General features: G+C 38.5%; 2 protein-coding genes across 2 annotated transcripts in view; both read right to left on the reverse strand.

Moving 5' to 3' along the window:
* Nucleotides 1–157: 157 nt before the first annotated feature.
* Nucleotides 158–3,771, reverse strand: LOC136259697 (uncharacterized). Its single transcript, XM_066053202.1, has 2 exons — nucleotides 3,620–3,771; nucleotides 158–1,851 (listed from the first exon to the last, which is right to left on the reverse strand). Exon 2 carries the CDS (start codon nucleotides 1,841–1,843, stop codon nucleotides 158–160), a length of 1,686 nt encoding a protein of 561 aa, XP_065909274.1. The 5' UTR covers nucleotides 1,844–1,851; nucleotides 3,620–3,771.
* LOC136259696 (uncharacterized) overlaps nucleotides 3,771–16,167 on the reverse strand; it is a 14,533-nt gene continuing 2,136 nt past the window's right edge. The window contains exons 2-3 of the mRNA XM_066053201.1: nucleotides 9,899–10,134; nucleotides 3,771–5,359 (exon numbers count right to left, since the gene is read on the reverse strand). Of these exons, the coding sequence (XP_065909273.1) occupies nucleotides 3,773–5,359; nucleotides 9,899–10,126 (1,815 nt within the window). The 5' untranslated portion in view covers nucleotides 10,127–10,134 and the 3' untranslated portion in view covers nucleotides 3,771–3,772. The remainder of the gene's footprint in view (nucleotides 5,360–9,898; nucleotides 10,135–16,167) is intronic.

A 16,167-nucleotide genomic window follows, 5' to 3' on the forward strand; every position in this document is an offset into this window, starting at 1 on the left:
ATATTGCATGCTGTGTGCAATCTATAGCTGATGTATAATAATATATATAGAGAGAGACTCATGATAGCTATAGCCTATAGTATGTAAATATATGTGTAGTACAATACCTAGCTATATACATGCACCTCAGTGTAGAATTCTAGGGTATACGTTTGCATTACTTAAGTCTATAAGATGCTTTTCCAGTGATAACTTCTATTAGCCGTTTCTGCTGCACAGTGTTGCTTACTCCAAGTTCTTCTAGGTCAGATGTAGTGTACGACAACATGGCTTTTCCATCAATCTTTTTTTTCTGAAAAGTGCCCTTGTATTGTCCAAGATTCATCTTATCGAGTAGTCGGAGTACGTCATTGACATTGAGGGATCGCAGGTAGGTTCTGTTTTCATCTGGCGAAGTAAGAGGAGCTGGTTCAGAGCTCAGTGATTTGCGGCGTGATGGAGGAGGTGTTCTGGGGAGAGGTGGACGTGGGGTTTCTCTAGGATGACATCTGGGCCACGTACCCTGCTTGTCTCTGTGGATTGATGTAAAAAATGGCTTTACTGTGAATTCTAGGCTAGGTGAACACCCTGCAGGGTAATCATATGGTGATTCTGAAGGCAGTGAGTAAGGATTATCGGTAGTGTCAGCTTTGTGATCATAAATAATGTTTGGTTTCTTCAATGTATAAATTTGTGATGATGTGCCATTTTGGACTGCTTCATAGAGCTGTTGTTGGGTAGCCAGCTCATAGTGGTTTTCAATAGCAAAGACACTTCTTTTGACCAGTGATGGTGTGAAATTCTCGTATGTGTGTTGAGTCTTAGTGAGGATTGCACCCATGTTGAAACCAGGGTACTGTATTCTTTGAACTCTGATGGGTAGTGACACTGGTAATTCCATTAATGGATAGTCATTTTTTCCAAATAAGTCAGCAGTACAAATGTAACTCTGCAGAGGCCCAGGTTCTTCAAGAGTGAAAGTCATTCCGCTGTTTATATAGGACAACTTGGTGTTTACATTGTCATTGAAAACCTTCACTAAGAGTGGAAAATCTTTGATGCAATTTGTGAGCTCCAAGAGGTACATTTTCACATCATTCGGATCAATGGAAAAGTCACCAGCACAAGAAAGCTCCAATTTCAACATTTTTTTGTCACTATTGAAGCACTCCAATATAGACTTGCCAAACATTCTGCTGGATACTTTCTTGGGAAAAATCAGTTCACCAGCTATTACAGATGATTCGTCAGATTTACCTTTGTAAGATTTGCGCACTCTCATTGCTTTAGGTAAGCCATGTTTCTTGGAACCTTTAAGCACATCATCAATTGTTTCATAATGAATTGATTCTGGCGACTTGTACTGGTAAGGAGCAAACTGCAGACAAGAATTCAATGGAATATGATAAAACTCTGGAGTCTTCTCTGATGTAGCTACAACAACTGTTGATGTCTTCACAAAAAAGAAGATCAATTCTTGACCTGCAGAAATGGTGTTCTCTTCTATGACTCCTAAATTTCCGTGGGTTACACGTACCATTTGTGGAAACTCAAAGTTTTTATGAAACTCTGTCAAATTGTATGAGTCAGACACTATGATGGCAGGCTCTTGTGGCATGTAGTAGCTTTGATCATTGTCACCTGTGTTATTGCAAGATGGAACTGGTGGCTTGTCTTCAACGCTACTTGGTGGAAGAGATCTTCTCCGAGCCTGCAGCAGTGGCGATGCATTTGTTGAACTCTTGAAGGATGAAAACCTAGTTCTAGGACGTACGGGTGGAGACGGTGTTTTGCTTCTGCTTAATCTTGGCTTTATTCGTGGTGATACTGGAGGTTTTGAGGTACTATTCTTGTCTTTCTCCATTATTCGTTCTATAGATTAAAGAAAACAATTATAGCTACACAGTGTAAATACATATTGATGGAAAAGAGACATGAGTATTATATTGTGACATATTTTCATTCTAATGATTCTATATCTAGTTAAATACAATGTCATCATTTTACTTCATGTACATGAAGTAAACAGACTACATGCACGAGCCAAGTACACACTGTTGTTGACTAAAATGACATGCCCATATAAATAGCCACATAACTATAATTATCAAGAGTCCCTCCACTATTATTAACTCTTGATAATATCGATATTCACTTCACTTCTTTTTGTAGGTTACAGTACAGTTGTGTCTGCGACTCCAACAACAGTTTCATATCATTACAGTAAGAGTAAAATTCAAATCAGTAGCAGAGCACCTGCCATACAAATATTATAGTATGTTCACGTTGAGCTGAACCCTGAAAAACAGCTAAAAATTAAAAGTGGATTTTTTTCTCAACAAAGTTAACATTTCTGCCAACCAGATGATTATTGGTAACAGCAAAGGTGTCAACAACAGACATGTACAGTTTGGCTCCATCACAAGTTTGAGAAAGGACACTGTACTTATATGGCTTCTCCATAGGAAATGTATTGTGAAAATTTTGATTGGCCGTAAATATTAAGTCAAACATTTGAACAAAAAGATTTTGAAATATTTTTAGCGGATCAAGCAGTACTACAAATGAGCCAAATTTCAAGATCGTGTGTAATTGCATCCATGAGTTATTAAATGTTTTTGAGGATTCAGTTCAACACGAACATACTATAGCTATATGTGTAGATTTATGGGAAGAAAAGCATGATTGATGCGTAATACAGTAGTAGATAAATTTGACTGACGTAAAAAAATGAAGAGAGGAGAGAAACTGGAACCACTACTATAAAGCTCATTAAAATATAATCAGTACCACATGCATCCATTCTTAAACTTGTCATGCAGTCTATCTAGTGCATGCATGAGTTACACGTGGACTGAATAAGTTTACAGTAGTCACAAGCTGTAGCATGCATGTTGACTTTGGAGTAACAAGCTAGCTCACTACCGGAAATAATTCATAATTATAATTTTAGTGACTTAGCTACTACTTCAAGTAGCTATATAGTTCTGGAACTGGGCCTATAAAATATTTGTTTTTTTGGAACTATAAAACCATAATTGCAACCACAATAAAATATTACATGCACTGAAACTATATATGCTGCCACTATGCTGGATGACTTCACTATGTAGCTAGCTGTAGACAATTTAGCTGTACATCATGCGCTACTTCTTTCAGAGTATACAGTTTACTACTAGTTGCATGTCACAGTCTACCTCGATGGTACCGCTACTAAACTCGAGCCACGCCCAAACAAAGTAAAGTAGGCTGTTGATATTTAGCCGGTCATTACTATTTTTTTTAAAAACTTCGCTCGCTCCTACCCCCTAGCTCGTCTCGAACTCACCTTCATACAACTAGTGTGTTTGATACTCGAGTTATGGTGACACTTCCTAATGTTTATACAACAAACGACCAGCTAAATAAATATTTGCACCGTGACCTGTGACTGGCTAAATATACACTTCGAACGAAGTACATATCCCGACTTTAGACATAGCTAACATGTGGGCAGGTCGTTTTGTAGCAGCCACACCCATAACGGCCTACGGCATTGAATTGGGTCGCTGGAACGCTTGCACGCTATAACAAATATCTGTTTACATTAGAATAGTGAAATAGCTAAACACATGCACTCCCACAAACAGAAAGTACTTACGAGTTATACCACAGCCGATCACTTGACAGTTCTTTGTCCCATATATAGTTCTTGCGGTTTTCAGTACATTAAAATAGTTGTTTGTGGGTGTGTCTAACAATTTAGTGCGAAAAGGGTGTGTGCATAGACTAATTAATATGCAATAGTCTGTAGTTATAGCCTATAGGTCTCTTTTCCACTGAGCAAATCTAGCAGCAGTTTCTGATGTAGGTCGGTCAAAACTCCAAGTTCTTCTAGGTCTACTGTTGTGAACGATAAAAGAGTTCTTCCATCAACCTGATTTTGCTGAAATATTTCTTTGTATTGTCCAAGATTCAACTCATCTAGTACTTGGAGTACACCGGTGACATTAAGGGATCTCAAGTAGGTCCTGTTTTCATCTGGTGTTGTGGGGGGTGAATCACTATGCACATACGAATGCTGCGGTGTCAACTTTGGAGTTTCCTTAGGCCTACGCCGGGGCCATGTTTTCTGAAAGAGTTCATAAACAGGTGTTCTTCTGTGGTAGGTAGGTGGTGGGCTAGTAATAATTGGAGTAATTGAAGATGTGAATGAGCCTTGAAATTGTGACTGCACCAATTTCTGTTTGTGCATGTTACTATCATCACCCTTCAATCTGGGAGTAGAATAAATAACTTCAGGTCGCTCTAAATCATAAATGTGCAAACTGCTGTCTTCATTTCTCCTTTTAATCTCATCATAGAAATGGCCTTCATCATCTTGACCGAGAAACATGCTACTGGTGACCATGGATAAGTTGAAGCATTCATAAACATTTTTGACTTTGTCGTAAATGCTCTCCATGCTAAATTTTGGACATTCTATGGCTTTGACCTCTATTGGCATTGCAGTGAGAATTTCTAACAGAGGATAGCCCAGTTCTCCATGTACATCTGTACTGCATATGCAACTGTGCAGAGTTTTACTTTCTTGTAAAGTAAACTCTGTTCCCGTATGAATGTGGGACAGTGCTTCATTTCTTTCTTGGTCGCAGAATACCACAACTGAACTAGGAAACTCATTGATGTTTTCAACATATTCTATGAGATACATTTTGGTATCTGATGGATTGGTAGAAAACCCTGCTGCACAGGAGAACTTAGCCTTCATACGTTCTTTGCTTCCGTTCAAGTATTCTAGGACTCTTCTTTTCCCTTGACCTAATATTCTCTTGGGAAATATTAATTCACCTTGTATCATGTAGTAGCTATTGCCTTTGTACGATTTTAACACTTTGACTACCTTGGGCAAACCATCGCTTCTCTGGATCAAATCTTCGACTGTTTTGTAGTAATAGGATTTTGTTAAGTGTTCTGTGCCATTGTGCTGGTAAGATGAAAATTGTAAGGAACAATTTAATGGAATGTAATATGGATCTGTTTCACATTCCTTCACTGCTACCACAGCCTGAGTTTTCTTCTTAAAGAACAGTACGAGTTCCATTCCTTCTGACATACTGAAGTCTTCTGTCAATCCATAGTGACCCTCAGTGACAGAGACTAACTGGGGAAGTGGAAATTCATTGACAAAATTTTCCAAATTGTATGATTTTGCATCTGCTGCTATAGTAGACCTGGGGGATGCATACAAAGCTGTTAGTTGTGTGCTGCTTTGTAGTCGTGTTGCTGGTGTAGTGATGATGTTACTGGTGACAGAAACAGGCCGCCTCTTCTCTTGAAATGATTCAAGATCTCTTGTAGCTTCTTTTGTGAAGTAGTTATTGGTAGATGTTTGTTCAACCTATACAATGTGCATGTGTAAGTGCGTGACACAATAGAATACAAACAGTATTAGACACATTGTATACAACTAGCTTATTGTGTTAGCTTGCAAGTCAGTGCAGACATCATAAGGAGTGAACATGTGTGTTCTATACTGACCCCTTGTAGTAATTGTGAGGAACATGTTTACTACATGTTCTAACTGATAATATATTGATGTAATCTATGATGTAATTTCCATGCCACATTTCATATTTCATGCTGCAACGACACTTTTCCCTATCCGAGACTCATGTACATATCATGCATGCATACACACCTGTAAATATACAGTTAGGATTATTTGAGGGACAGAAATTTTACTAATCAACTCTATGAAGATTTGAGTCCAGCAATATAATTCAACTCTGATGGATAAATTTAGGATTCAGTGCTGCCCAAACTATACAAATATATAAATAAAGTACAAACAATATAAACAACACTGTGGTGATAATTTCTTGAAAATTTCTATATGTAGTTGCATGATAGCTATTACATGCCACAAGCTCTGCATGATATGCTGTATAAATTTCAAGACAAAAGTTTGGCATATTTTGATGGGAAGATTATTTAATTTTTAGCAAGATTTAATTTAGATAAAATATATTATATATATGTTGTGGCTGTGATAGTTTGTGGGTTTTATATAAAATAAATAATGGTGAGTTTTACTTTGAAAATATTTGCCAATTCAGTTTTCCTCACCAAAATTTGTAGCAGCTCGTAGTAGTAACATGGTCACCTTCTTGTCCGCATGATTTTACGTCACACATGAGAATTTGCAGAGCAATTGATCACATACTACCAATTGTGGCCATAGTATTCAAAAAAACTATATAGCATCACCATTGAATAGCTACACTATACCAGACTACTGTGTGAGTACACTCAGGATACTATACTGTACTCCCCTTATAGCTACACAGTACACTCAGGATACTATACTGTACTCCCCTTATAGCTACACAGTACACTCAGGATACTATACTGTACTCCCCTTATTGCACTGGGTAGACAGTTCTCAGTATTGATAGCTAACTGATTTTTCCCAGGCGACTGGATTTTTCAAACAATCCTTACAGATATTAAGATAAATATCTAATTGTTCCTGAAATGAACATATAGAGTCAGTCAATAACTTGTAGAGAGAGATCACTATTCCACTCCCATTCTCTTATTGTTCTAGGGAAGAAATTGTTAATGTAGGCATCTGTTCTGACATGTGTGAGGATTGGTGGTGATGAATTCTTGTATTTGTGTTAATTCTATTCTGTGAATGCTATCCCACTAGGGACCTGTGAGAAGGCTTAAAGCCTGTGAATACACGGAGTCAGAAATATGTAACTAAAACATGAAGAATGTAGAATGAGTATGAAATAACTAGAACTATAAGACCATTGGCCATAGGCAGATCTGGGAGGGGCAAGAAGGCTTTTCCCCACCTCTTCTCTTTCCCCCCTTGGACTTACAGGACTATATTGACATCAGAAATAGGAATCATGCATTCACACTGTATTCAGAAGTACAAAAATCCAATGGGCAAATAGAAGACAATGGTTATAAATGCACTTTACACCTATAAACTGTACACCGTGAAGAAAGTGAGGCAATTTTTATGCTAAGATCGAGATACTCTTATAGAGCAGTCACTACTCTAATAGAACAGTCACAGTTCTAATGTCATCAATATATTTTGCAATACTACCTTATTTTGATCTTGTACACTTTACCATCAAATATATAGGTTTTATCAGGTGTCACTATTCAGTGGACTGGACTACTGGACTGGAATACTGGACTGGACTACTGGACTGACATAGCTTTTTTTGTTTTTGCACATTCTATGGTTGGATTTACGGGGTCTTGCTAGTAAGCATCCTAGGGTACCTGCAGCCCACTTCTAAATGCTGAAGACGAACAGTGGAATGTGCAAAAACTGTCTCATACTGAATAATTTCACTGCTGTTATTATGCTGCACTATAGCTAGTCTATACAGCACTTATTCCTTACCCTGGTGTGTAGTAATGCTGTAGGCAGTGCAGGGAATGTGACAAAATAGTTAACCAGCAATCAACTTGCCAGTGGACAATATCCTTCGAGATATCCTTAGAGTAAACTCTAGGAGCAAGCTAGTCTCGCATGGCCAGTCCTCTAGTTCAGTGCAGGGGCTTACTAATTAGAGATTTTTGAGCATGGGCGCTTATAATCTTTAATTGATCAGCCCTGCACCGAAACAGAAGTCTGGTAGCAAGACTAGCTTGCTCCTCAAGCTTTCTCTAAGAATATCTCAAAGGATATCGTCTACTGGCAAGTCGATCACTGGTTAACTATTGCTGTCACATTCCCTTCACTGTCTGCAGTATTACTACACACTAGGGTAAGGAATAAGTGTTGCATAGTGTATAGTGGCCAAATGAACGGTAGTAATTTATAGTTTCACATATTCCACTGCTTGTCTTCAACATTTAGAAGTGGGCTGCAGGTGTAAGATTCCATAAATCCAACCGGCATAGAATGTGCAAAATCCAAAAACATGTCAGTCCAGTGTTCCAGTCCAGTGTTCCAGTCCAGTGTTCCAGTCCAGTAGTCCAGTCCACTGAATAGTAACGCCCGGTTTTATCTCAGATAGGCTAACTAATATGCTTTGCAAAGCATACACTTTCTTAGCTAAATGTTCCCAAATTCAAACCCAGGAGGTCTATAACTTAAAAAATTTTCTCAAAAGATGTTCAACTAAATTCTTAGAAAGTGCATGCCCTTCATTCATCCAGCTATACCAAACAAAGTTATGCAAATGAATATAACTTGAGTTCAATTATTCTCTTCTTAGTGGAATAAACACTGAGTCTTCTTGCCTCCCTAACCCCGGCCCCCTAACAGTGTCGCCTATGAATTGACCAGCCATTAATAGATTTATATATAAGGTAAGATGAATCCTTTTACAATGATGTTGTAACATAAACCAATTGAGACTTTGTAACATGTTGGTGACACAGTGACCGTATAATTGTAGTTATTGAATATCCATTGAAGAGTTCTCCTTTGATTTTTCTATAAAAAGTAACATGATTATTATGGTGGGATCCCACAAAGAACTAAAGGCATTGATCCAGAGTGGACTCTGAATTTAGTTTTCATGAACAACTGCATACAGTGGAGCCTCTCTTATCCAGGAAGTCTGTTACATACTACCGTCCATATACGTATCAGAAATGTCTATACTAAGAAAAATATGCTGAAGTAACTGTTTTAAACGTAATAAATACTATTGTTGCTATCAGTTTGTGCTATACATTTTAGTGGGTAGAGGGGGAAATCACTACAGAGCATTAATGGTCAGTCTTCTGGGATGTAAAAATGTTTTATCACCTAGCAACCAAGTTAGTGGTAGTCATTATTAGCAGAATAAACAAGCCACTTAACAGGTAAACTACTACCTTTTGGCTCCCTACTTGTGCTTTCATCTAACCCAAACTTCATTATTGTCAATTGACTGTCCATACAGCAAAGGTGCCTGGTCCGGATAAGGGAGGTTCCACTATAGTCAGTAAACTCATCATGGTGCAGGGAATTTAATTACATTTTGTAAATCTTGCTGCATTACGAACATTTATCACATAGTCATAATCAGTTAACAGTTCTCCATCCATTGTTGTCACCTTGTAATAATATACTTGCTGAAATTAAATCCCATAGGCTAATAACTGCTGTTTGCCACCTATGACAGAAACAGTCCAGTGTTCGAAAATTGCAGGGGTTCTGAAGATGCAGGTGACTAGCTGGATCAAAACCATGTAATCTTTTTGGATAACTTAAGTGAGGTAGGCTTTAACATAGGACAAAAGGATTGCAAATTGCCACGCACCTCCCCAACCAGAAGGCAACATGTGAGGCCCAAAATTGAAGCATTACAATGGTTAGTCAAATATGAGAATGTAACATCTGCTCAACAAGTGCTTGAAAATTCTCTAGATGATTCAGATGCTCCAGAGTATAGGATAGAACCATATTCTAACACAGGATTTGTAAAGGGTAGGACTTCCAAATATCGTTGTAACTGGGCCAGACATTGCTTCCCACGAATTAGTACATCGCCAACATGTTTCTGCAAGATAAGAAGAGAAGAGTCAAATATATTTTAACTGAGGATACTTTTTGGATGTGAACATCATTTAAAAATAAATGAGGATGGCTGGAAATATCTGGTTTTAAGGAAACCAATTATGAAAAGGTCCTTAATGGAAATGCCAGGAATGTCTTGAAAGGTATAGAAAGCGATAGCTCCATCTTTCATATGCATGCTCACTACCGGTATACCCCTATAGCCAAGTTATAATGGCTCAAAGCTATATATTGAATCTTTATTGGATTGCCGTTTCTAACACATTTGGTTTTAATGATGGAAAATTATCATACATGATTCAGAGCTGTAGCATGAATGGCTGCATAAAATTTGATAGGCAAACAATTAACTACAAATTACGCACAAAACATAATATTGTACACATCACTTACCAACTGTGAAAAATTCCCTTGTGCCAGCCATGATTTCACAGGTACTTGATAGAGTACTTGCACACTCTCTGATGACTGATCAGTGTTCTCCACAGTGCCTGAACTATCTCCCTTGACTCCTTGATGTGATGAATATGTCAGCTCTGTATGCAGGTTATTCAATGTCATATTTGATTCCTGTGAAACTGCTGATTTCATCTCCACATAGTCTTCACAATCAGTGTCCATGTGATGATCTGTATAGCAAACAAATAGCACAAATACATGAAGGTGTAGTAATCCAGCATATAGAAGGCTGGGAGAGCATTACTATGCAAAGCAGCATTAAAAAACTCATTATCTATGTAAATAGCTAAACTGTGGTCATCTATATGTGGTGTGTGCATGTGCAGTGGTATGAGAGGAATGCAACTATGCATGCAGTATTACACTTGTAGTTCATGTGCAACAACTCAAGTGTATAATATAATAACAAGTATACAGTGGAACCTCTTGGGACCAGGGGTGGCTGAAAAGTCCGTATCTCTGAAACTGTGTATAAATAACCTTATATAAAGAAAAAAATTTAAGTATCAGTATTTTCAACTACCCTAATAGAACTAGACCAGTCATTTGCGTAGTTCGGTTAATCGAGAATCCAGATAAGTGGGGTCTGGATAACTGAAGTTCCATTGTATATATCATAACAAAGTTGAAATCATTTTGCAAATGATTATCATTCAGATTCAGTGGCTGCAAGTGGATTAGGAAATATTTCACACAGAAAAACTATTTTACAAGTAATGTTACAGATTTTCATTCCTATCTGCTAATTCTTGTTCCTTAACATATACATGTGCAGGATAATGATCTTTGTAGCTGCAGTATATAGCTTAAAATGTATGCACAGTCACAGTTATACTTTCTAGTTATATTGCCAGTAGTTTTCAGAAGTGAAACTATGCAGCTCTTTGTAATATAATAATTTGTGTGCTAGCTAACTATCGTTGGTAGATCTATGAACAGATATTTGATAGTGCTGATGTGTGTATGACTTTTTGTTGCAATTATCAAAATTACAAACAATTGTCTTGTAGAGATGATATACCCAATGATTTTAAATACATCATTTTGAAGTGGATGCAATAATACTTGTTACATATAGTTTTAGTTTCATACATGCCAAGCAAGGCTGGTCCAGAGTTAGATTTATGGCCTGGCCATGTGAGACAATTGAAAAAACAACACCATCAAAAGTGTGAATTAAAACTAACCTCCAGTAACAACTTCCAATCATGCTGCTCATTAAGTGGGCATAATAACTGCCTTTTTTCACCTTGAATCATGCCTTCTCGCCCACTACTTTGTAATGGGCATTATATAAAACAAAACATCTGTTCATCTGCTTATATATTTGTGTCTTCGTACAACATGGATTATATTCCCAGTTAGCACACAGCCCTAGGAGTTTTCTCAAGCATTAATTCATTATTTATTTAATTTATTTATGACATAATCTTTAGTACTTGGTTGTATACTTACTACTGAGCAGTTGGCTACTGTTGATATGCCCTGTGAGATTTTTCAGGGTATCATCCATTGGATGGCTTACTTCCAGGTTCCTTCCAGGTGTACATGTGTGCATGTGTGTAATTTGTTTACCTACCAATCATCGATGGCCATGTCGAGGGCAGGTAGTTATACACTTATGTCCAGACATGTCTTGTGCTCTCTTAAAAAAACTGTTGGCAAATGTCACAATGAAAGGGTGTAGATTGAGACTGTGGTCCAGCCAGCAAATTCTCCAATCCTTCAGTAATTAATCATTTCCTCCATAGACATCTGTCTTGAGCTTGATGGTACCATGAGTCACTAATGGAAAAGTTCTTGAACTCCTGTTTAACTGTTTCATGCCACCATGGGCAGGTCATGTCTGAGGCAGCCATCCAACTTTTTTGGTATGCAATCATCAGACATATGTGCAACATGACTCAACCACCTGAGCCTAGCCAAGCTTAACAGAATGTCAACAGACTCTTACATACCAAAACATTCAGCCAACTGACTAGTAGAGATGTGCTGTGCCCACTGCATAGCCCTTCCAATGCCCATAATACATCTAATACAGTGACGATAAAAAGTCTTTAACTTTTTAATAATTACCTGAGTGGGAGCCCATGTCTCTGCGCCATACAAAAGAATACCAAGTACCACCAACCCGTTTAGTTTCCAAACTAAGGTCGCAAGCCAGAAACACAGAATTGTGAAGTTCACCAAAAACTTTGGAAACCTGCATGATTTAGTGATTAACCTCCCTTCTCATCCTACCATGAACCTCTATCAATGACCCCAAATAATTAAATTCCTTCACCACCTCTACAGTACCACCACCCAAATCTAATGGAGCTATATCCTCAGCTGCAAGGTTAACCCCAGCAACAGTCTTTGAGATAAACCAAACTCTGTAGTTACCTCCTTAAAATGCCCTAGCTGTAATAACCATATCTGCATGACCTAGAAGTATGAATCAAGGCTACATCATCAGCAAACAAACACTCAGATATCTCAAATGATGAGAGTCTCCTAGTACAAACTCCTAGTACTAACAAGTTTATCATCTATCCTTACTTCCTGCTGCATTACAGCAACTTAGCCAACACCGAATAACTAATTCAAAATACAAAATAAACAAAGTTGGAGCAATGGTGCAGCCCTGACGCAAACCATTTCTCACCTCAAATGGTAGTGCTTCCTCTCTACTTACTGCTACAGTAGCAACCATCCCATCATGAAAAGAACACACCAAATCAACCAAAGAGTCAGGTACACCATACTTCCACAGAGCACACCAAATAACCTGTCTTGGCACTCACTGAGTCATATGCCTTTCAGAGATGAACAAATAGGAGGAAGATGTTCAATGGTCTTCTCCAACAGTTGATGAACACAAAAGACCATATCCACACAACCACTACCAGCCCTAAAACCACACTGAGAGTCAGCAACAAAGTCTTCCACCACAGCTTGGAGTCGGTCATGCAAACAACTTGCCCATCACATCCAATAAACTGATACCCCTACAGTCACCACACATAGACAAATCACCCTTCTTAGGAACCAGCACTAGAGTTTCATCACGCCATTCTGCAGAGATACCTGTCCAACAATGGGCCACCACAACACTTTACAATATTAGGTAAGAGACCATTACTACCTGCAGCCTTTCCTATTTTAATCCTTGACAAAGCAGCCAATACTTCATCTCCAGTAGGCAGATCACACATCCCTTCCCTCATTGCCATTGGTTGAATATCATCAATTGTGGCCGTATTAAAGGAGCTCTCCACATCAAGAACACACTCAAATGGCCTCTCCATTAACTTAGTAACTGCCATCTTGTTTTCTCACAGCTCTTGGTTAAACTGGCTGAAGGCCAGCTCTACATCTACAAACAACATGAATAATGAAATGTCCTGCCACACTACACTAGATCTGCCTTGAGAAAGTGCAGCTTGAATAGAATTAGCCTTCTCCTGATACCATCTGTTCTTATACCTCCCACACTTTGTGTGCGACTTGATGTCTCTGTGTTAAAATTTCTGTCAATCTCGGTGGTTTTGAGACTGTAACCACAGCGAAAAGAGCTTATTATGTCTACATGATGATTTCCATTGAGCAAAAGGTAAGTGTAGCATACAACAACAAATGATAAGTCCAACACTGCACAGATTGAAACACAGTGACATCAGTGTATCAATAGTGTTGAGACTGGCGCATCAGCACATAATCAATACAGTGCCAATTCTTTGGTACCAGGATGCTGCCAAGTATACCGTTGTATTTTCTTCTTCTCATTCATCACACATAGCTGATTCAAGGCACAAAAAGAAAACAATGCCTCGCCATGCACTCTCATTGATCTTACCAACACCAAAATTTCCCTGCACACCATCCCTGAGACAAAGACTCAGATGTTGAGTCACTTGCACAACTTGCATTAAAGTCTCCCATTACCAATAATACATCACTTGATGGAACTGTGCCAATCACTGCTTGTATATCATCATGAAACGTCTCCTTCATAAGGACACAAATTGTTGACTACTTGATGGATATATTTGTCATTAAGCTGTAAGCGGACAGACACGATCCTAGAATTAACTGCCAACCATGACCCTCCTGCATCACAAAAAGCCTAAGTCATAACAGGATCAAGTAGTACTGCAACTCCTTCACTACATTGTAACGCATTACCTGGCCCAAGCAGATTATGACTGGAGTATAACACTGTAAAGCCATCTACCTCATACACATCACTACCGAACCATTTTGTCTCACTATTACACACTACCCCCATTTTAAAATGTTTCAACTTATTTACGAAATTTAATCTTCCTATTTACTGCTTCTGGATGTTTCCCGATTTGAACAGTAACAGTGTTAATCCCACCGTCTGCCTCAACAAGACTATGAACATTCCAACACCCCACACATAAATAAGGCTTCAAGCGGTGAAAACCACTAGGATGTAAACCTGGTTGTCTAATAAAGTGAGAATTCTCCACTTCCATTGCAAATTTAAATTAAGCACTGAAGACTCACAACACCACTACAGTACAAACTGCTTTAGAGTTCAAAAGGCTACTGGCAAAGTCAGAATGGAAACTACAAGTTTTTAATGTGGTTTCTCTCTCTCACACACACACAGTCACACACACACAGTCACACACACATGCACGCACGCACGCACGCACGCACGCACGCACGCACGCACGCACGCACTCACGCACGCACGCACGCACTCACGCACGCACGTATGGAACGCCGTTTGTAACAAAAATATACCTGACTCCAGCTACCTTATTATCGCCGATAATAAAACACCATCCTTATTATCGCCGATAATAACACTTATTATCGCCGATAATAAGACCTCACCTTATTATCGCCGATGATAAGACTACAGCTTTATTATCGCCGATGATAAGACTACAGCTTATTGTCGCCGATGATAAGGACTCTAACTTATTATCGCCGATAATAAGACAGCGCTTATTTTCCTAGGATATAATTAAGACAGCGCTTAAATTATGTCCTCGGGAGCGTATATAGTTCTATTAGCTTTTATTATTAATAATAATGTTAGCTAGCCAAGTCATGGCTGCTTCAGTGAATCATGGCATCATCAGTGACCAGCTGCAGTATGGAGTTGACCAAGGTCGTAGGCAGACACCAGCTGATCTAGTCAAAAATGATTATTTCGAGGGGCAAATTTTTCGAGGTTGAGCATTGTTGCTAAAAACTTTTTTCACGGATTTGCAAACACTCCCAAAATGTATTAGCTATATGGAGGTCTAGAATAAACTTCTCGCTGATAACTACCCCCATGCAAAACCGCGAAAACTACTGATTTTCCCCTCAAAGTATTTGGTACAGTACCTAACACATGCATCATATGCAACTATCCAAAATTATCAATGTTTATTATTATTATTATTTATTATTGTTAGCACTTTACAGTGACCAGCACTGAAGGTCTGACAGCAACATGTGCTGCAGCCTTAGGATTACCTAACCTAATTTCAGGGACTTAGACCTAATGACTTGACAACTGGTGTACTGACAGTCAAAGAGCATTCATGTCCCAAGCATAGTCATCATCAGCTAAAATGGCATTGAACTCTTCCCAGAAGACAGAAAAATTATTGAGAGAGGTATGTGATATGGTATTAATTTACAAAATGTTACTATATAGCTTTGTATGTTGTAGCGGAAGACAAACGTTTGGAGTTTGTGAACCAAATTTGTCCAGTGACACCTCCAATTCTGACTGCTCATGTGATACGATGAAAAGAAGTGTTTCGAGATACCATGGAACTTTTGAGCAAAGATAAAGTGTTTAAAGAGTTTCCTCTCAAAATTCAATTTGCAAATGAGCAGGCAATAGACTGTGGTGGAGTGTGTCATGATATTATGTTTTCTGCATTTGCTTATTTCCACTTTTTTTAAGGATCAAACCTGCTTATTCCATGTCTGCATGCAAATGGCTAGCATTGGCTGTGGAGTCCCTTCTAATGAGAAGCAGTTTTGGGATAGTTTCACTGTTGAGGAACTATATTCTCTGTATGATTCACTTAGTGCGACTCCAGAAAAGGTTTTGGCTATACTAGATGAACCCATTGAGGAGAATTCTACCCAAGCAACTGTTTTTGGCTATTTAGAGCTTTATGTTGGGAACATGAAGAATGAAGAGGCTAGGTGTTTCTTGAGGTATACCACAGGGAGTTTAG

This window comes from Dysidea avara, chromosome 7 (assembly GCF_963678975.1).
Source record: "Dysidea avara chromosome 7, odDysAvar1.4, whole genome shotgun sequence".
Classification (NCBI taxonomy): domain Eukaryota; kingdom Metazoa; phylum Porifera; class Demospongiae; order Dictyoceratida; family Dysideidae; genus Dysidea; species Dysidea avara.